The following is a 22,771-nucleotide window of genomic DNA, read 5'->3' as shown; positions in this document are numbered from 1 at the left end:
TGTGTGAGTGCGTGTGTGTGTGTCTGTGTGTGTGTGTATGAGTGTGTGAGTGTAAGTGTGTGTGTCTGTATGTGTGTGTGTGTGTCTGTGTGTGTATGCGAGAGTGTCTGTGTGAGTGTGCATTGCCGGGTGCTGCTTCTCCTCTGTCGGCCCTCAATGGGAAAAAAAGTTTGAGCTGAGCCGCAGTTCACCACCCACCCTCAAACCCGGGCGGGCTCCCGGCTCCGGGCTCCGGTCCCGGGGAGAGCGGCAGGAGTTGGTGCCGCTTTTGGCGGAGGGAGCTGCCGCCCTGAGCCCACAGTCAGAGCGGGACAATCCCGCACAGTGACTCCCGGCCACAGTCCGGAAGCCGGGCCCAGGTGGTCCTGTTGTCGGGGGCGGTGATGTTCCGGAGTATAAACGGCTGCCCAGGGGTTGGCACACGGAGCTGGCCTGGGGCAGAGACAAGCGGCCCCCTGTACACCCGGACAAAGAGGGGGAGGGGATAGCAGGAGCCGCAGACAGAACCACGTCCACGCTGATATGTTACACAGAGCAGAATTCCTGCAGTGTCGGCAGTGAGCAAACTCAGGCACAGGAGACCCTGCTTCGCTCCCGCTGCTTCTGGAACAGAATAACTGACCGAGAGCGCCGGGCACACACACACACATAAACACAGACACGCACACACATGCACACACACACACATAAACACAGACACACACACATGCACACACACAGACATAAACACAGACACACACACATGCACACACAGACACACACGCATAAACACACACATATAAACACACAAACACATAAACACAGACATACGTACACATAAACACAGACACGCACACACATGCACACACACAGACATAAACACACACACACAGACACACACGCATAAACACACATATAAACACACACACATATAAACACACACGCACATAAACACAGACATACATACACATAAACACAGACACACATACACACATACATACAGACATAAACACAGACACACTCACGCGCACACACACAAATAAACACACGCACAGAGAAATAAACACACAGACATAAAACACAGAGACACACACAGACATAAAACAGACACACTGACATAAACACACATAGACATAAACACAGACGCGCACACACAGACATAAACAGACACACACATGCATAAGCACAGACACACACACAGGCATAAACACCGATACATACATAAACACCGACATACACACATAGACATAAACACAGACACAGAGACATAAACAGACACACACAGACATTAACACCGACACACGCTCAGACGCACTCAGACGCGCGCACACGCACATATGCAACTAGCGGGCCATAGCAGTGGGCTCGGGACCCGAAGCCTGGCCGCCCTGTTAATAGACCCCCAGCGCTGAGTCAAACAGCCCATTCCCCGCGGCCCCTTATCCATTGAATCCGCCTCATTCTGATACCAGACCGATCGGATCCCTTACCGCGTCCCTATTTACAATTTCAATGTTTTTGACTGGGAACAGGATCTGAAAGGGGGAAATGTGCAAGGCCATTGGGAGAGAGTTCTGGCTGAATTACCCCTCAGAAGGCCAGGCGACATGACAGGCCGATTGGCCACCTCCTGTGGTGTAAGTGTTCTGTGATTCTGCGTATTACACAGACCTGGACTGCACAGGGACCTCGCGAAATAAGCCTGGACTGTACATGATGTTTAGCTACATATGCATGGACTGTATAGTATGCTCCTACACGTATCCAGGCTGTATGGGATGTTTTGCTAAACAGGCCTCGACTGCACAGGACCTCGATATGCAGCCTTTGACATTATAGAACATCCACGGAGGCTTGGCCAGTGCAGGATAAAGCTCCGCGGGCCTGCTTTGTGGAGCAAAGTGCCATACATCTTGTGGGGAGGGTGGGGGGAAGTCTGCTGTATCTACACACTCCTGGACTTCACACTGTCCTGAGAAACCAGTTGTTGTGTAAAAGGTTGCAATGTAAACAGCTGCTGTGGTCTGTAATTCTTTGTAATCCGCTTTTTTTTTAGAAAAAAAAAAGTTAAATTGCCAGGACACTATTCCATTCGTCCATTAAATATGTTGATGTCAGACAGTTACTGAGAAGCGCTAATCCTGTATCGTTGAGGATTCTCACTGAGATAAAACTGGAAAAGTTCAAGAGTGTGGCTGTTCACCACAACGTCATTGACCCTGGGCCATGTGTTCTGTCCCTCTCAATAATCTCTCACCGGGTCACGGTTTTCAGGATCTGTCTCACGGTTTTCAGGATCTGTTTGCTGTGATAATGAAGGTGTACCTGCCCGTGTGCTAACGGGCTGCTGTTGCTGTAACTACTGTGGTAGTGTGAATTGTTTCACGTTAATGTCTGAGAGTATTCAATGCTCAGGTTGTTTCAGGCTCGGGAGTGGACAGCTCCCTGGTGCTGAAAGAATTCGCAGCCACTGGTTCAGGCTCGGGGAAGCTAACGCTTCGCTTTAACAACTCCTGCACTTTTCACTTCACCTGTTTTAATTCCTATGGAACAAAGGGTTGCAGTAAGTAGGAAGCTGTGATTTCAACTGTCCCTTTTCTCTCTCGCAGGGGCAATCTTCGAAGAAAGTGCAGCTAAGGATGATGAGGTTTTCCAACTGGCAGTCTCTGACCTTAGCCTCAATGACGATATCTTACAAAGCGAAAAAATAACATACTCCATCAAATTTGTTGAGGCGAATAATCCTTTTCAGACGGTTCAGGAAGGTAAGTGGAATAGAACGAATGCAACTGAACTCAAAATACCCTTCACCCTTCTGTCCTAGGGTCACACTTTAACTCCCGGCCTTTAAATTGACTTCAACTCGAAGTTGCTCGCTCTCTAGAGAAGCGAGTCCCCCCGGATAAGGTGAGTGGCGAGCTCTTCCTGGAGTCTCTGGGTTCTCTCAAACAGAGCGGGTGCCCGGTGCTAGCCGGTGGTGGGCGCTGTCTGATAAGAAATGAAGGGATTGGGAAACGGAGGCTGCTCTATCGGATTGTAATGCTGCTCCAGAGCCAATGCGCTGGCCTGGGATGCACCTTCCGAGATGCCCATTGAACCAGGCTTGGTCTTGTTTGTGAAATTGGCTGTCGCGGCCTGTAACAGCCGCTGAATTTACTGAAGAGGTAGCGCCTGGCCAGGGATCTGGAACCTGCCGCATTCCTGTATATCTCTCGCCGGAGAGATTGATGCGCTGCTTTCAAAGCAATAACCTTGGTTTTTGTTCAATGCTGCTATTATATTTTAATTTCTAATTATATTTCTATTGTGTCTGTTTCTTATCAGACAAGTGGAAAATTGTGATTTTTTTTGATAATTACACACATATTGCAATGTGTCAGAAATGGTAGTGATAGATTGTGACAAGGAACTGTACACAGGCATCGCACCTCCCCCTGTTCCCACACCCACCCCACGTCATGCACTCAGTTTGGAGTTGTCTCTGAGTGACTGGTCACTAGATTTGCATGTGAGTAATCTGATCAGTATAATGGACAATTGACTAATGGGTAATGTTGGTGCTGAATTCAGTATGAACTTTATTTTAATTGACACTCGAATGACGGTGTTTGCCAATCAGAGAGAAGAGACACGTCCATATTTAGAATACAACAATGATGAAACTTCAGGAACAGATGCTTTCCCCAGACAGTTCCATTGCAAGGGTGACAATGGGCAGTTGCTGATTCATGTTTGAAGAGAATCATGTTTGAAACATTGTCTCGTTTACTGGGATTCACCTGCTAACACATGTCTAATGCAGGAATGTAACTTCATTGGTACAGGCTGGTGATGTCTTTCCTAGTCAACACATCACCAGGATATTCTTGACTGTCAAACAAATGCACAATTTCATCCAAAGCTTCAGCTTCTTCACTGTGTCCCTGAACAGTAAAATTGGTTAATGTAATATTTTGTATCATTTTCAATGTATATTTTTTATAAAACATTTGCTGTTACTTTAAGATGCAGAAGCAGAACGATTAACCTGCTTCTTCACCAGAGAGGGAATGGTTGGTGAGTGTTTGCAATCAGAAAAGCTGGGAATGTGGACAAATAGTATTTGAGGAGCTCTCTTGTTTGCTTGAACTGACTTCTTACTGCTAGTTCTTATTCACTTAGCTTGTTGGAAATATTTCAGTAGCATCTCTGACCAAAGGAACTGATATAAAATTCAGAATTAACTATACATCTCCCACCCATGATATTTATTCATTCATTTCTGTTGTGTGCTTTATTTACAAAAGATGTTTGGGAATAAATTTGCAGTAATCATTTTCTTATAATATTGTCAACTTTCACATGATAATTAAACAATCCAAAGAAACAATTTTGTGCGTCTTTTTCCAGCAGCTTTGTGTGGTTTCCACGTGTTAGTGCAATAGTTGATCCCTGGTTCCAATAATTAAGTAATGGCTGTAGTGAACCTTTGCATTCAACTTGATTTCAGGTCAGCTGAAGTGAAACCAGCAATTTTGACCCTGGACAGTATTTGCACTTGTTTGTGAGATGGGTACAAGAAGTAAATAGGATTTGATGTTGCACTGACTGTGTTTGCTGAAATCTGCCACCTCTTCAGAATGCAGCTCTAATTAGAATCTGTATACATTTCTCAAGGTTCCAAATATTAATGTATATTCACACAAAATGTTAATTTTTCCAATGTCTCTGTAGCTATATTCCTTTATATAGAACTCTGTCTCTTCTTGCACACATATCCATTGCCAGGGTCTTCAGTGACTCCTGATCTTCTAGTTTATCAGATTTTAAAATTTCATTCTTAAATTCCTCTGGGATATTGTTCCACCTTCTTTATCAATCTCCTTCTGCTCTCATTCCCAACTCAGATATTGGTTCCTCTGTCACTCACTCACTCCTCCATTTACCATTTGTGACAGAGCCTACAGTTGCTACATCTCCACATTTCTGTTTCCAAGCTCCAATATTGCTAATTTTCACTCCTTCCTCCAAAGCCTCTCTTTTTTACTTTCCTTTAATCCTTGCCTTTAACATGTTTCCTACTTATTACACAGTATCCCAGTGCTGTTCCTGTAAAACACAGTGGGATGTTTTGTTCTGTGAAATGTTCTTTATAGATGAAAGATATTATTGTCAACAGTGTTCAAAGAATAGCTTCCTATTAAATGCCGTGGATCTCACCTCATTGTTTTGTTTGATAGGTTGTGGTGATTACAATATAATTTCCAGTGGATAATATTGGCTCTGTCTAATGGATTCAGTTGAAGGCAGCAGGATGACGTTTCTGCAGTATTCTTATTGCATTCTGGATGCTGCATTATTTAATGTCACATAAAAGAAGTGATTAAGCAGCTGTTGAAATCACTTGCGTTGGCTACATGAACATGGTCAGGACTAGGCAGGCAATCATTAAGCTTTTACATTTAGTCATATTTGTCTTTTGCAAGGAAAACCATAGGCCAATAACCTTAATACATCCAGCATATCACAGAGAGTGTGACGGTGTCTGCCTACATACATAACAGGTTCCAGAATACTTCGTTCTTTATAAGAAGTTCAAATTTATGTGTTTTTGGTGTCATGGAGATTTTTCCTGTCATATTAAGTTGTAAAATGATTAATCTTATAGCAACTTGGCGATATAGAAAAGAATACTTCATCTAATAATACTAAAAATTCTGCTCTCCCCCATATTTGAAATATATGACACTCTGAAATTATATGTAAACCTGACACTAACTCAGCTCAGTAACCTTGATACCCTTCCTCAACTTAAAGATGTAGCAATCTGTCTTGAAAGCTCAAATGATCCCAGAATCTATAGCTTCCTGAGAGAAAGATTTCCAGATTTCTGAAACCTTTATGTGAAGAAGGCGTCTTGATTCACCTCCTAAATGGCCTAACTATAGGTCTAACATTATGCTGGTGATACTTAATTTTCCTGACAGCTTTAAGCCTAACCCCAATGTATTTGTTGCCTTGGAGATATGCTGAGATAATATGGCAGTTGCTATTTGTGCTTTAAAATGTCTCCTCCCTTGCCACTCCCAAGTTTTAACTGATTGCACAGTGAAAGAAGAGAACAGAGACACATACTCGAACACAATTGAACACCATGTTTATTTTCCCCTTGTAAAGTGAAAGATGCTGTAACAAATGAAATAATGTTAAACAACAAGTTATGTACATTGAGTCATTTCTTACAGTTCAAGTTGTTTATGGTTTTCTCTAAATATAGCGATAATCTTTGAAATATGAAGATCTCTGTTGATGGCACTGAGATTGGCCAACTGGAGGTTGCGGTTCTGTGCGACCAGTTCAGCGTGTGAACGTGTGAGGGACTTGATCACAGACTTGTATCAATGAAAACTATGAAAGGTGAACAAAAGTCAATGACCAGATATAGAGATGGTTAACAATGTAGTCAGCGTTTGATGATCAATATTGAAAGTGAACTTTCTACTATTGACATATATCTACCAAAACTCAGCAGTGTCATTGCTTCTTGATTTCGAGTAGAGCATTTGTACTCAGTTCCTTACAACAGGTGTGAGCATAAGCAATTAGATCTTTGCTCTCTTTGATGTACTGTGACAGCTCCAGGTACATTTCCTGACTCATCTGCTATGATGCATGGTTCTACAAGTAAGTTGAGATGCGTGACGACTGGCAGAGATGCATTTTGCCTACAATGTGTGAAACACTGTTTGCTGTGATATTGTCCATTCTCATTCTACATCTTTGCACTATTGCTTTAGAAGAGGCCCCATGATCACTGTATGCTGAAGACCAATCTGCAATAAAACTGGTTGTACTGAGGAATGGTGTCAACTGTTACACATTAGTTGGGATTGAAAGTATATGAACAACTTTGGCATTGTCATCTTCAGGCTTTAGACCATCTGCTGTTACTCCATGTATGAGCAAGTTCATCTCATTGTCGTCAATGTGCATTTTTCTCTGTTGAGCATCAAATTATATTGTTTGAGTTGAGTGAGCACCCCTGATAATCTCTGACCATGCTCTATTTCATTCCTTCCATGGAGAACATATTATCAAGTAGGTTGAGAATCCCCTAAACATCTGACAAGGCAGAAAAAACAGATCTTTGGGAATACAATGTGTCTGTGGGACATGGTCTACAGCGGGTACTGTAGTACTGAAACTGATCTCTCTGAGGAACCAAAGATATTGGGTTTTCTTCACTAGTAGAGATTGCTTTGTCAACATGTCAAGCTTCATGAAGACTAGAGTCATGAAATAATATTGACAGTGTTTGGATCACAGGAAGTAGATACTTATCTGGGTTGTACTGACCTTAAGGCAGTCAACAAAGAGCAGTTTAGGTTCACTATTTTTGCATCTTGCAACGATTAGGTTTCAGATCCATGGCAATTAGTTAATTCACTCAATGATATAATCTGTTTCAGTTATTTCAGATCCTGTAACACGTCAGCATGGATTGCAAACAGAAATTATCTCAAGTTTTGTGAGACTGGTGAAATTGATGTGTTGGCATGATTATCCCTTAATTTTTTTCAAATTGAGTAAGTAAGGAAGGTTATGTGTGTACACTATGTCATCAGGCCATGTTAAGGATGGCATCCTTGAGTTTTAAAGCTTGAACCCAAGCCTATCAAGGTTTACCCTCGTTAGGCTTCTGCCATTGGCTATATAGAACTTAAAACTTTCTAGGGTGATATTTTTGTAACACTGACAACTGCAGTCATTCCCAAAACTGGAATAATCGGAAGTTTGAAAAGCTCCTGTCACTGGAATTCGAATAAATTATGAAAAATAATTATGATGGCGTTTATTTTTCAACAGCGACATTGATGAGAAGTGATTGTGAGACAGCTGTGATCTTGACTGAACATTCCTTAAAATGACATGGTGTTTCCTCATCCAGGATGGTATAAACATGGCATGTTCCATGCTCAGGAAAAGAGTCCTACGTATGGCAAAGTGATGAAGTTCCCTTCTCAGACTTGTTGACTTTTGAAAGATGTTTGACTTTAAGCATGAGCTATGTTTTCGTTTGAGCTTGATGTGGCATTGTGAACTGATTTGCAGTTCCACAATTTGGGCATGTGTCTAGGATTACCTAACTGTGATGGGTCATGTGACTCCTGCTGTCACTTCATCTATAACCCTTGCACTTGAGCTGGAATCTGAGGGTGCATTTCTGTGTAACCTCTTTGAATTGGACATGATAGATTTAATTTGGACTGTGAAGGTTGTGGCTTTTTCCACTGTTAAATCATTGTTCTCATTGAGAAGCTGTTCCCTAAATCATGAAATTCAAGTCTTTTCTATGAATTGTGCATGAATTAATTTGTTTGTTGGACTACAAAATTTACATGCTGAAGCACATTGCTACAGCACTGCCCTGTGTTGTTTTACAGGCTCACAGTACCTCTGGTCAATCATTGGACTTTTCTTTGACCTGAATTATTTGTCAAGACAATTACTGTTGTGTAAAACATTTACATCTCCTGTGAGCTGCTTAAGTATTCACTGGCCTTCTGCTCCAGAACAATGAAAGTGCTTTTCCTCCTAGTGGGGCATTGTCACACCTGGAACTGTCTATCCCTGTGGTGCACAAGCACACTTTGTACTCCAAAATCCATTAGTCTCATGAATTGGGTGGATCTCGCATTCTATAGGTCTTGCCAGCACCATTCTAAGGTCTTGCCTTTTTGCCAATATTTGCCAATATTGTAGTCCCACTATCCACCTCACCCACAGTATGGATGAACCATTCCTTACTGTGCCCCACATCCACACCAGTATTGTTCAAACTCTCCTCCCTCAGCACAGTTGGATCCTGAGAATCTGCTTCCCAATGTAGGGGAGGCAACGGCCTAGTGTTATTATCACTGGACTATTAATCCAGAGACCCAGGTAATGTTCTGGGGGCCTGGGTTCAAATCCCGCAATGGCAGATGCTGGAATTTGAATTCAATAAATATCTGGAATTAACAATCTGATGATGACCGTGATTGACCAATCATTGTTGATTGTTGGAAAAACCCATCTGGTTCACTAATGTCCTTTAGAGAGGAAACTGCCATCCTTACCTGGTCTGGCCTACATGTGACTCCAGACCCACAACAATGTGGTTGACTCTGAACTGCCCACTGGGCAATTAGGGATGGGCAATAAATGCTGCCTGGCCAGCGATGCCTTCATCCCGTGAATGAATAAATGTATTTCAAAATCTTGCCCTTTCCTAGGATGGTTCTGCAACCCACCAGCCCCTTCTGTAGATTATGCCCCAATAATACTTCACTAAGTCCAAGACAGAATTCAATAGGTTTCTTGACACTAATGACATCAAGGGATATTGAGTTTGGATGCAAAGGTAGTACTGGGGAGATAATCAGCCATGATTGAATTGAATGTAGAGTCATTTCAATGGACTGAATGGCCTACTTCTACTCCTAATTCTTTTACGAAGTTTCCTCCTAAGTCTGCCAGGTCAAGGAGGAAGGAGTGAATATAAATACTTTCTGATCAACCTTTTCAGAGATGTTATTACACACCTCTAGAGCAGATGGGACTTGACCCAGGTTTCCTGGCTCAGAGGTAAGGATACTACCACTACACCACAAGAGTCCTCAAGGAGTGAATGTAAAATTAAATATGGAATTGAAGAGACCGCTGACTCTCCATCTTGCTCTAATGGGAAGTACCTGAAGGAACGGTCTTCAGTTTTAAGTTAAAATCAATCCTGCTTCATTTTAACTGGTTTCTCTGACGTGGCTTTTAAGCTTAAGAAATCTGCAGTGTGAAAACCATAAAAAATTACAGTACAATAACACAGTGACAACATTTAACTAAATAATTAAGACATGTTTAATATGCCAAAGACTGCTCTAATCAACTACAACAATGAATCGATATGCTTTAGCATAGTTGTAAACACAACCCTTTAACATTCAGAATATTTGGCAATGTTGAATATTTAATTGAGACTAGACACTAATTATGGAATGATTTTACCAAGGCCCACAGCCAGCTTGTGCAAACCCCAAATCTTACTGTTCTCTCATACTATCCCAATTCATACCATAATCTCATGATAAGCAACAATCTCTGGTGCTCTTCCTCTGTTCTGTATCTTAGCTGGTATCTGATTGTATCAGCTCTGGCTCAAGGGGTAAAGTGCTTGTCTTTGAGTCATAAGGTTCTGGATCTATGACTAAATTGAAGACTTGAGTATAAAAATCAAAGCTGATACTGGTACTAAGGGTGTGCTGTACTGTCAAAAGTGCCTGCTTTGAATGAGATGTTAAAATGACCGTCCATCTGCTTATTTGGATTTGATTTGATTAATTATTGTCATGTACTGACATACAGTGAAAAATATTGTTTTGCATGCTATCCAGGCAAATATACCTTATATAATTATATCAGGGTAATAGAACAGAACACAGAATATAGTATTACAGCTACCGAGAAGGTGCAAAGAAAGATCAACTCTAATATATGAGAGGTCTTTTCATAAGTCAGATAACAGCGGGGAAGAAGCTGTTCTTGAATCTTTTCAAACTTTTATATCTCATGCCTGATGGAAGAGTGTGGAAGAGAGTATCTCATTGGTTATGTTGGCTACTTTCCTGAGGCAGTGGGAAGTATAGATGGAGTCAATAGATGGAAACCTGGTTTGCGTGATGGACTGGGCTGTAGACTTGGGCAGAGCAGTTGCCATACCAAACTCTGATGCATCTGGACAGGATGCTTTATATGGTGCATCTATAAAAATTGCTAAGAGTCATTGTAGTCATGCTGAATTTCCTTAGCCTCCTGAGGAAGTAGTGTATTTATGTGCTTTCTTGACGTGGCTGGACCAGGACAGATTGTTCGTGATATTTACTCATAGGAACTTGAAGCTGTTCACTATAAGACCATAAGACATAGGAGCAGAAATTAGGCCATTCGGCCCGTCGAGTCTGCTCCACCATTCAATCATGGCTGATAAGTTCCTCAACCCCATTCTCCTGCTTTCTCCTCGTAACCCTTGATCCCCTTGATAATCAAGAACCTATCTACCTCAGCCTTAAATGTACTGAATGACCTGACCTCCACAGCCTTCTGTGGCAGTGAATTCCATAGATTCACCACTCTCCGGCTGAAGAAGTTTCTCCTTATCTCCGCTCTAAAAGATCTTCCCTCTACTCTAAGGCTGTGCCCTTGGGTCCTAGACTCTCCTACCAATGGAAGCATCTTCCCAACATCCATTTTATCCAGGCTACTCAGTATTCTCAAAGTTTCAATTAGATCCCTCCTCATCCTTCTAAACTCCAATGAGTATAGCCCCAGAGTCCTCAAACGTTCCTCATATGTTAAGCTTTCCATTTCTGGGACCATTCTCGTGAATGTCCTCTGAACCTGCTCCAGGGCCAGTACAGCCTTCCTGAGATATGGGACCCAAAACTGCACACAAAACTGCACACTATCTCCACCTCAGCACCAATGATACAGACAGGGATGTATACTCCACTCTGCTTTCTGAAGTCGATGACCAGCTCCTTCCTTTTGCTGACATTGAGAGAGAGATTGTTGGCTGGAAATAAAAAGGGGTAGGAAGTTCTCCCCATTGTTCTGGCCAATATTTATCACTCAATCAACATCACAAAGATAAATTGCCTGGCAGTCATCAATTTATATTTGTGGGACTTTGCAATGTGTGTATTGGCTACCATGTTTTGTATATTTCAACAGTTTCTACAATTCAACAGTACACTTTAGCTGTATAGCACTTTGATACACCTGGTTGTTGTGAAAAGTGCTTTATAAATGTGAGTCTTTCTTTATGGAATGGAGAATCCCTCATATTCAACGTATACAGGGGTCATGGACAGTCAATGGGTGGGAGTGTGACTGCAGCCAGTGTAAAGGGTGTAAAGCCATTGGTCACAAGTAACAGCAGGGTGAACTGGCCCAAAGAATTGGTCCCTTTCTGGAGGAAGGTATCTTTGGAATACGTACAGCATTCCCTATGGGTACTCTGCTCAGTACCATTCTCATAGTGGCAGAATGTGGACGGGGCTAAAGAGATCTGGGTACCATTAAAGGGATATGTAGTTAAACATGTTTTACAGCATTCTCACCTCTCCAATGAGTATACAGTTAGCACAGGGCATATGCATAATAGCTCATTTTACCACTCAACTGCAGAGAACAGTGTTAATATCCCTACAATGTGTTTGTCCCCTACAATAAGTACATTCTGTTTAATTCCCCCTATTTGAATGGATCCTGTACCAAAGTGCTGTTGTTAATTTACATATCGCCCCTGAAGTCCTTGCAGTCATCGACACAATTTGTAAGAACTCTGAGGCTTTTGGAAAATTACAAGAACTGAAGCACCTCCAAAGCTGCCCTCTTGTCTCCCTTCCCTGTTTCATTTATAGTCACACTCTCCTGCGCCTGACCACAAGTCGAATCTAAAGCACTTAAACTAAAAGGGCGTGACTGCCTCATGCAATTACATATCCAGGTACAGTTGTCCCCCAACCTTTCCTTGGTGCTTTGCAGTGCGCAGCAGGATTCCGGCTCATCCAGCCACTGTGAAAGTTCTCAAACTGCAGACACATAATGCAAAGTGTATTCACTGTGGATCAAACTGGTATCTACCTACTCCTCCAGCTCACAACATCTCCTGCCCTGCCATCTCTAAATAAGAAAGTTGTGAAATATTGCTTAACACCTATTTGTAGGTGTATCATCTAGTTTAACTGGTTAAGCTCTAAATTTATTACAGCTCTGACTTTGAACTGATGCCCTATGTTCTATGTTCTAGTCCTAATTTCCTGCACTAGGCCCATCGTCTCTTCCTACACTGCACTGAATTCCGTTCCTGATCAAATTCCAGGTTTCCTCGACTCCCTCAATAATGTTATGGCAAACAGCAAAGAGAACCATCATCGACATTGACCTCCTTGAGCTTTGTTGGGTAGCCTGAGTGAAAATACTTTTGTGATCAGCTGGGGCATTGCTGTGTGTGTTCCACAAACCCAGAGAAATACCACTTTCCAAATCAACTTGAACAAGATCCTTTCTCAGATATTCTCATCTTCCCCATGGGATCTCATTCTCTGTCAGAGTTAATCAAATAAATTGGGTGAAATTACATAGAGTGTACAATGCAGAATCTGGCCATTGGTTCTGCTGTTTATTCTGCACACAAGTTTCCCCTTTAAGCCTCATGTTCTCATTTTATTTCATTTTGGAAATATCTCAGCTTTTTGTTTCCAGCACTTCCTGTGGTACAGGATTTGTAGCATGGAGACCAGAAATCTGTAAGAAGTGTAGCCTGACCAGGGTTTTGTGCCCATTTGACATCATTTAAGTACTTCTGAGTTCTATGGCTCAAGAAATAAATTCTAGTGTTTTATTAGAATGTTTAATCCTCTCCTACTTGGAATGGTATTTGTAATGATTTGTTCACCCGTTTTTATAGATCCCTTTGCTCTTCTACCCTCTTCAATTTTGTTTCTCCCAAGGTGTAGCTGAGGTTTCTGTTATGTAATAAAACACTACCTTACACTTACAAATGAAAATCCACTTGTCACTTCACTGCCCAGTCTGCAATGTTTTCTAATGAGGGGCTACAAAACCTTCAAAGAGACCTGGCATTACTCAGGGTTGGGAGTTACCTTTCTCATTCATTTGCTGGGTCCAAGCAGTTGACTTATATCTTTTGCCCTTTAATCACTAAATTACTTTTAGCCAGATGTACTGAGTTCCGTTTTGAATTTGCCAACACTTTCCATCCCCACTTTCCACCAAGTTCGCTTATTGCATGTGTTCAGCATTTATAAAAAACTTGTTGCAATGAGTTTGTCTCTTTTTGTTCCTGTGATAATGCCAAAAACCTTCAGCTTTTATTATGCTCTCAACCATAGCAAGTAGATATTTTGCCCATGTTTCATGCATCATTCAAATGTTCTAATCTGTTTACTATAGGCAAATTCTCACCATGAAAGCTTCAAATTTTTACCATTAACATATTACATTGTTCAACTCATTCATTAACAGAGAACACAGTGAAAAATATCCTCCTGTGGGATATCCTGTACTATAACAAGAAGGGTCCAGGCCCGAAACGTCAGCTTTCCTGCTCCTCTGATGCTGCCTGGCCTGCTATGTTCATCCAGCTCTACACCTTGTTATCTCAGACTCCAGCATCAGAAGTTCCTACTATCTCTGTACTAAAGCAAGTTTTCTTTTGGTTTACAAAGACAGTCACATCAACAAAAAAACTATCAGGTTCTCACCACTATACTCTTTCACCACAATGGCCAAACCTAAAGAACTCAGGTGGCTCAGTGGTTAGCACTGCTGCCGCACAGTTCCAGGGGCCTGGATTTGATTCCAACCTTGGGTGACTGACTGTATGGGTTCCCTTTGGGGCTTCCATTTCCTCCTGCAGTCCAAAGATTTGCAGGTTAGGTAGATTGGTCATGATAAAATGCAGGGTTACAGGGCATAGGCTGAGGTCTTGAGTCTGGGTGGGATGCTGTTTGGAGGGTCAGTGCAGATCTGATGGGCCAAATGGCCTCTTTCTGCACTGTAGCGATTCTATGATTCTAACTACACTTTTACCCCCAAACATCTTCGGGCTGCCAGTTATTCCGACTTTGAACCTTGGTGTTCAAGTCATGACTTGTTTTCTACTTTGGAAAGGAGAGAATATTTCTGAAATTGACAGTTGGGTATCTCTAACTTTGGTTTGGGTAACGAATGGTTTGAAGGCCATGTCGATGGTTCTATTTGTGCCAGAATGAGCCTGAGGCTACGATGTGTTCACTTCAGTCATTCTGTGAGAGTTAATCCACAAATTTAAAATCACCAGTGTGTGTTTGCGAAGAATGTTCTTCACAGAAAATTCTGTTTGATCATTAGAAATTCTTCAGAATTCAGAAATACCTCTGGAACAAAGGAATATTGATGTAGCTTGGGCAGCTATGTCTTCTCCCAGAGGTAGCAGCAACCTAAAATTTACATTGTATTAATAAATCTGTTTGAATATCTGAGGACAGTAGTGTGGGTTGTGAAGATACTATCTATATTCTGAATTTTGATCATTTGGAGCAGTGCCAATTTAGACTTATTACCCCTTTGGAGAATCCATTGAGAACTTATTTGAGAAATGAATGAGCCAGAATCATTACAGGTGTCTGATTTTCCTTTTGATGCTGTTGATCAAAATTTGGGTTTGTCTCCCAGTTTTCTTCCCTTTGTTAGTGAGTGCATTTGATGTTAGAAATTCTTTAGCATTTTGGCCAAATGATGCCTTGATTCATGGATGATAGTGACTTGCAAGCTATCCAAATGAGAGTGGTGATAAATCAGAGCTGGCCCTATCTTCATCTTATACAAATACATTATCCAATGGTTCCACACTTAGTTTAGTTACTCTCTTCCTTTTTATATACCCATAGAAGGTATTGCTGTTTCTTTTTATATTTCTTGCCAATTTATATTTGTAATTAATTTTCTCCATTTATATTAGTTTTTTAGCCTCAGCTGCGGTTTCCTAAAAAATCCAAATCCTCTGGCGTATCACTGATATTTGCCACTTTGTTTGCCTCAGTTTTTGATTGTATACTCTCCTTGACCACCTAGTTAACTCTAGGTGGTTCATCTTTGTTTGCCTCAGTTTTTGATTGTATACTCTCCTTGACCACCTAGTTAACTCTAGGTGGTTCATCTTTCTCACCGAGTCTTCCATCTTGACCAGTGTAAATTTTTGCTGAGTGTTATGAAATATCTACTTAAATGTATGCGACTCGTCATTCACTGACTATTCCCTTTGTCTACTTTCCCAGCCTGTCTTAGACAAGTCTTTCTACATCCCTCTATCCTTGCCCTTATTTGGGGACATTGGTTTGAGATCCGTGTTGCTTTTGCTTAAACTGACTTTGACATTCTATTACCTTGTGATTGCTACCCCTGCAGGGTCCTTAACTATCAGATCAGTAATTAATCCTAACATTACTGGATCTTTCATAGCCTGTTCTGCGTAGGTTTGACAATAAACTGCTCTAAGAAACAATCTCTGATGTACTCTACAAATTTGGCTCCCATGTTACCCTTACCCATCTAAGTCGGTATGCAGATTTAAATCACCCATGACAATTGTAGTGCCCCTCTTACATGCCTCTGTTATTTCCTGATTTATACTTTGTTCTGCAGTGAATTAACTCTTCATGGCCAATAAAGGACTCCCACCAATGACTTCTTTCCCTTTGCTATTCTTCATCTCCACCCAAACTGATTCCAAATCATGATAATACCACTTCTAACCATCACACGAGACTTACTTTCATTAACAATCCTACCCTGCCCCCTTTTCCTTTTTGTCTATTCTTTTAGAATATTGAATACAGGTGGTTCTGCTATAACGTCTGTTTCGTTATGCGAATTGGCTGTAATGTGATTGATGAATAGTGGACATTGTCTGAATAACACAAGCTTTCTGCGTACATGTATAACAATTTTTTTAGTGATTTCCCTATAATTCGATTTTCTATGGTGATTTTCTATAGCATGAGGTCACACAAGAACACAACTATCGTGTTGCAGGAGAACTACCTGTACTCTTGAATATTGAGTTCCCTGTCTTGGTCACCTTGTAACCATGTCTCTGTAATTGTTATCAAGTTGCATTCAATTATTTCTATTTGTGCTGTCAGCTCATCCCTCTCTTTTTCCAAATGCTGCGTGCATTCAGATAAAGAGCCTTAAGCTTTGCATTTTTACACTTATTACTGACTCAGATTCTAATTTTTGCAGCACCCTTCTGCATAGATTCTCAATATGTCCGCGACACACTTTGATTATTGTTCACCTCTTCACTACCCTGCACCTCTGTGCTGTCATTTCTTTTTGGTTTTTAAACGTCCAGTCAACGGAACCCTATCCCCAACTAATTGATTTGAAAGCCTCTCTATGTCCTTAGTTATATGATTCACCAGGACACTTGCCTCAACATGATCCAAATGTAGGCTGCTCCAACAGAATAGCTTTCTTTTTCCCCAGCTCTGGTGCCCCATGAATTGGAACCCATTTCCCTCACACTTATCTTTGTACCACTTATTTATAGCTGTAGTCTTATTTACTCAATGTCAATTTTCACATGGCATGGGTAGTAAGCCTGAGATTATTATCTTTGTGGCTCTGTTTCTTAATTTAGGCCTAAGCTGCACAAACTCTTTTCTCGGCCCACCCATGTCTTTGGTGCCTGCATAGATCACCCATGGTCTCTCTGCTATAGGAAGGATGTTGTGAAACTTGAAAGGGTTCAGAAAAGATTTACAAGGATGTTGCCAGAGTTGGAGGGTTTGAGCTATAGGGAGAGGCTGAATAGTCTGGGTCTATTTTCCCTGGAGCATCAGTGGCTGAGGGGTGACTTTATAGAAGTTTATAAAATCATGAGGGGCATGGATAGGGTGAATAGCTAAGGTCTTTTTCCCAGGGTAGGGGAGTCCAAAACTAGAAGGCATAGGTTTATGGTGAGGGGAGAAAATTTAAAAAGGACCTAAGGGGCAACTTTTTCACACTGAGGGTGATGCATGTATGGAATTAACTGCCAGAGGAAGTACTGGAGGCTGGTAGAATTACAACATTTAAAAGGCATCTGGATGGGTACATGAACAGAAAGGGTTTAGATGGATATAGGCCAAATGATAGCAACTTTAGATTGATTTGGGCTAGCTGGTCAGCATGGACAAGTTGGACTAAAGGGTCTGTTTCTGTGCTGTAGGTCTCTACAATTCTATAAATGGATCCTTCTCCACCAACTCCAAGTTCCTTTTCATCTCAGAAGAGATGTCCTGAACTTTGACACCAGGTAGGCAATGTAAGGTAGGGGAGGTAATGACCTAGTGGTATTATTGCTGAACTGTTAATGCGGAGACCCCAGGTAATGTTCTGGGGACTGGTGTTCGAATCTCACCATGGCAGATGGTGGAATTTGAATTCAATAAAAAGGAATTAGGAGACTAATGATGATCATGAATCCATTGTCAATTGTTGGCAAAACCCATCTGGTTCACTAATGACCTTTAGAGAAGGAAACTGCCATCCTTACCTGGTCTGGTCTACATATGATTCTAGATCCACAACAATTCAATCATGGGACTTGGGAATCACTGGCTAGACAACATTTACTACCCATTCCTAATTACCGAGAGGGCAGTTAAGAGTCAAACACATTGCTGTGGGTCTGGAGTCACATGTAAGCCAGACAAGGTAAGGATGGCAAATTTCCTTCCCTAAAGGATGTTAGTGAATCAGATGGGTTTTTCTGACAGTCAGCAATGGTTTCATGGTCATCATTAGACTCGTAATTCCAGGTTATTACCAAATTCAAATTCCACCATCAGCCTCGGCAGGATTTGAACCCAGTCCCCAGAACATTACCTGGGTCTCTGGATTACTGTTCTAGTGATATTACCGCTAGGGCATTTGCCTAGCCCCCTCTGGGCAATTAGGGATGAGCAACAAATGCTAACCTAGCCAGCGACTCCCTCATTCTGTTAATGAATAGAATAGATATTATCCTGCATAAAATAGTATATATTCCCTGTTAATGCTATATTTCGGTTCATCCCTCTTCATCCCTCACTTGAATGGTGCTCTGGACCACAGTGCTATGGTCAGTTTGCTCATTCTTCCTGCAGTTGGTGCCCTCACCCACACCGGGAACAAGACCACGTTGCATATTGGTCAAGGACACTGTCTACAGCTCCTCCAAAGCTCCCAATACCTGACTCCCTCACAGTAACAACATCCTGCTTATGACCAGAGACCAAATTGAATGGAATTATTCTAAGGGGTGTGGTTGCTTCCTGAAACACATTGTCCAGTTGAGTGTGTTTGCTGGTACATTGTTTTAAAAGAATGAGTGTGAGATGAAGCGGTTTTCTTCTCTGTAGGGAGAGAAAGTTGATTTGATGTTAAGTAAACAGTTAGTCAGGCTAATTGAACATTAACCTCATTGCAATTCATGTTATCAATTAGGACTATGGCTTTGTTGAGGTGCAATTAGACAATGTCCCATGGCAGGAATAAATATAGTCTTCACGTATAGTAGTTTAGAGGATGAGAATAATTCAGTAATTTTGGATTAGGATTAGTTAGACAGTCTACTCTTATTATGATTCTAAACTATAAAAAATATTAAAGTAACAAATCCTGCGGTAATTTGGGAAGCGTATCATAACTCTGCAGTGCAAAAGAAGAAGTTGTTAGACACTGAACTAAGATGCTGCAATGGTGCTGCTGTTGTGGGTGCACATTAGTAGTTTCTTTATGAATGTGGACATATGAATTCATAATGGGTAAAGCTGACACAGTAACCTGTCTAAGCGTAACAATAGGAAGTAAGATTTTGTAGACTGAATGCGTATATGGATTTAAATTGTGTATTCATGATATAACATTCTTGGTAGGTTGGATAAAATTGAATTTCATTATGGGAACACTATTCTAATGAGCAATGTGTTATTCTGAGAAAGTAGTATAGTTTTGATTCACTTATCCCATCTTTAAAGGCCACAATCACTGATTGCAGAAAGTAAACACAGCATGAAGGCAACAAGAGTTTAATTGCAGCATCTTGAGGGAATTTGGCAGAACAGCTTTCAAGATCTCATTTGCAAATCAGAATCAAAACGGCTTTTTTCTTAACTTTTTATTATACTGTTAACATTTATTTTGAAGTGGAATGTGTACTTTCAAAATCTATTAAAGAAATAAATTCAGAGTAAAAGATAGATAAAAAGATATCTACAAATGTAACTCTGAAAGAAAGGCAGAAATTGCTGTTAATATATTGCCAACATTTACAGAAAAGACTTGAGTTAATGTTCAAAAGACAATCTCCTCCATTAAATCATTTTTAAACAGAAAATGTTAACTTACAGAGGCAAACAGAACAGACAAACAGGCTCACAATTAAGGTTTATGTAATTGGATAGACAGCAATTTTATTTTGTTTAATAGTCCTGTCAGTTAGATATTAATATCAATGTAAGATAAGAGACTAAATACTGAATGAATTATCGGAGTGTGATTAGATTTAATAGTGTAATTTAACTATCCAGTGAAAGCTGTATAAAGGGCACTTTGCTGAGTCACTAAGATTTGAGGCCTTGTCGCAGGAGAAGAACATTACGAGCAGTTTAATTGCATTGTAGGAAGAACTGTTTCTTCTGTAATTGTGTGTTACATTGTCTTTCCCAACTAAATTAACTCGTACTTCGATGAACTGGGTCTCTAAATGTAGCAATTTGTGAAGCAATCAATAGTCTTTTTATTGTAACAATAAGAGATAAGAAAACCAGGTATTGCTTTGTGAAAGAGGAACGCTACATGGAATGATAATTATTTAGCAGCTAAATTGAAACCCAATGCTCTGTATGGTAAGTGCAGATTGCCAGTCGATAATATGTTCATCTGTGCTTAAACTGAATATCAATGTCGTTAATTAAAAATTATCGGTTTCTGAGCTGTGCTATGGGATATTGCAGTAACAGACACACTGGACAGAGTGCAGCTGTATCCTTAGTGTTCGGACCTTGCATCTCAGTCAGAAGGTTATAGATTCAGTACTCTTGACAGAGATGTTGATGGTGAGTGACCAGACTGTTTATTCACTCAGTAGATGGGGTTTCCTCTTGAGTCATGTGGCGAGGATGGAGAGGTTGACAGTGTCATTTAGGCTGCTCCCAACTTTAGGATGAGACAAAATGATCTGCCTTCCCGGGTGACGAAAAATAGATGCTATTCAAAGAGAAGCTAGGAGTCTAATACATCACTTCAAAAACATTGTCAAAACAGATGATCTGGTCATGTGTGTTGGCTGTTATACAACCTGCTCTGCACAAATTGGCTGCTGTCTTTCTTACATTACAGCAGTGACTGCACCAAAAACAGAAATAGCTGGAGAAACTCAGCAGGTCTGGCAGCATCTTTGGAGAGAAAGAAGAGTTGACTTTTGGGGCCCAGTGACCCTTCCTCAGAACTGCAACTATGTTAGCAGTGAAGACCTCTGGAATATGATGGGGTTCTGAAAGCCACTTAAACATTTAAATTCTTTCTCTTTAACATTTTCCCTTTTACCCAAATAGAATTCCATCATGAAGGTCCTCTCATGTGAGCATTGGTGTTCACTCAACATGTAATTCATCTCAGAATCTCACTTTGTCCTGGTATGTGATTGCTGCTTCATACTTGTAAAAGTTTGACATAGTCATATTCATGGAATTATACCTTACACACAACATCCCAGACACCATCATCACCATCCCTGGGGATGTCCTGTCCCACCAGTAAGACAAACCCAGCAGAAGTGGTGACAAAGTGCTATACAGTAAGGAGGGAGTTGTCCTGGGAGCTGTCAATAATGACTTCCAGCCCTCTGAAGTCTCATGGGATCAGGTCAAACATGATCAAAGAAACCTCCTGCTGATTACCACATACAATACCCTCCTCGGCTGATCAATCAGTGCCCTTCCACATTGGACACCACTTGCAGGAAACACACAGGGTGGCAAGGCCACAGAATGTACTCTGGATATGGGATTTCAATGTTTATCACTACTGACTGAGCTGGCTAAATCCCTGACTGAGGAGTGCTCAAAATGAGCACTTTGGGGCAGGCAGCATTCCCAGGAGAAGTGGACCAGGTGAGGTAACCCAGATCCCTGAAAGTAGCATAGCATGTAGATAAGATGGTTAAGTAGTCATAGGGGATACTGGGCTTTAATTGGTGAGGAGCAAGGATGTTTTGCTGGAAGTCTATAAAACATTGGTTAGGCCACAACCGTAATACTGCATGTAGTTCTGGAATACTTGTTATAGGAGGGATGTGATTGCATTGGAAAGACTGCAGAGGAGATTTACCAGTCTGAACTTTAAGAAACAATTGGATCGGCTGGTGTTGTTTTCCTTGGAACAGTGAAGGTTGCAAAGGAAACTGACAGAAGTGTTTAAGATAATGAGGGACATAGATTGGGGGGATAGGAAGACACTTTATTCATCAGGGACGGGTCAGTAACCACAGAGCTAAGAGGTATGAGGCTAAGAAGAGCATTTTGAGGGTGATGGGAATCTAGAACCCATGGCCTGAGAGTGTGGTTGAGTCAGAAACTCTTGTAATATCACAGCTATATTTAGATATTCACCAGTGATGCCATAGCTCAAGACTTGTGGGTTAAAAGCTGGAAAATGGGATTAATGTAGTCAAATCTTTGCTGACTGACATGGAGATAATGGATCAAATGGCCTCTCTATTGTGAAAGTCTATGAGTCCATGCCCCATGTTTAGAGTGGGACCATTTCTGCTGCTTTTTGCTGAGATTTTTCTTGAGTTGTTTTACCTACTGTTGTCTTCAGAGTTTCAATTTAGCCTGAGCTTGTGTTCCAAAACTGAGACATCTGTTCTTTAAATTCCCTCCCATTAACAATCCCACAGGGAAGTGCCCATTATTTAGTGCTGATCTCTGTAACTGAGTGGAATTAATTCCCAGTCTGGATTCTTATGCACCAGTGTCTTTGATTCTCAGTGCTCTTTCTGCCTCTCTGTTTGATTGACAATGGAGTTGAGGAACTTGACACATGGTCATTGCCTGCTCCTGAAGCCCTTGTTCACATATTGACACTTACATATATAGGTATACGTGTGTGAGATAAACATCATAATGTCACACTCAACATTTTCCAGGATACAGGAGCTTTCTTGATGGACACCTCCCTA

The 22,771-nt window shown here is 41.2% G+C and overlaps 1 protein-coding gene across 1 annotated transcript in view; it reads left to right on the top strand.

Annotated features, from left to right (window-relative positions):
- LOC109936828 (glutamate receptor ionotropic, delta-1-like) overlaps positions 1–22,771 on the top strand; it is a 581,569-nt gene that overhangs the window by 847 nt on the left and 557,951 nt on the right. Inside the window, exon 2 of the mRNA XM_048616211.1 lies at positions 2,589–2,744. Coding sequence (XP_048472168.1) covers positions 2,589–2,744 — 156 coding nt within the window. The remainder of the gene's footprint in view (positions 1–2,588; positions 2,745–22,771) is intronic.

This window comes from Rhincodon typus, chromosome 34 (genome assembly GCF_021869965.1).
Source record: "Rhincodon typus isolate 14 chromosome 34, sRhiTyp1.1, whole genome shotgun sequence".
Classification (NCBI taxonomy): Eukaryota; Metazoa; Chordata; class Chondrichthyes; order Orectolobiformes; family Rhincodontidae; genus Rhincodon; species Rhincodon typus.
The sequence above is the reverse complement of the archived record's forward strand: the minus strand, read 5'-3'. Positions and strand labels throughout refer to the sequence as shown.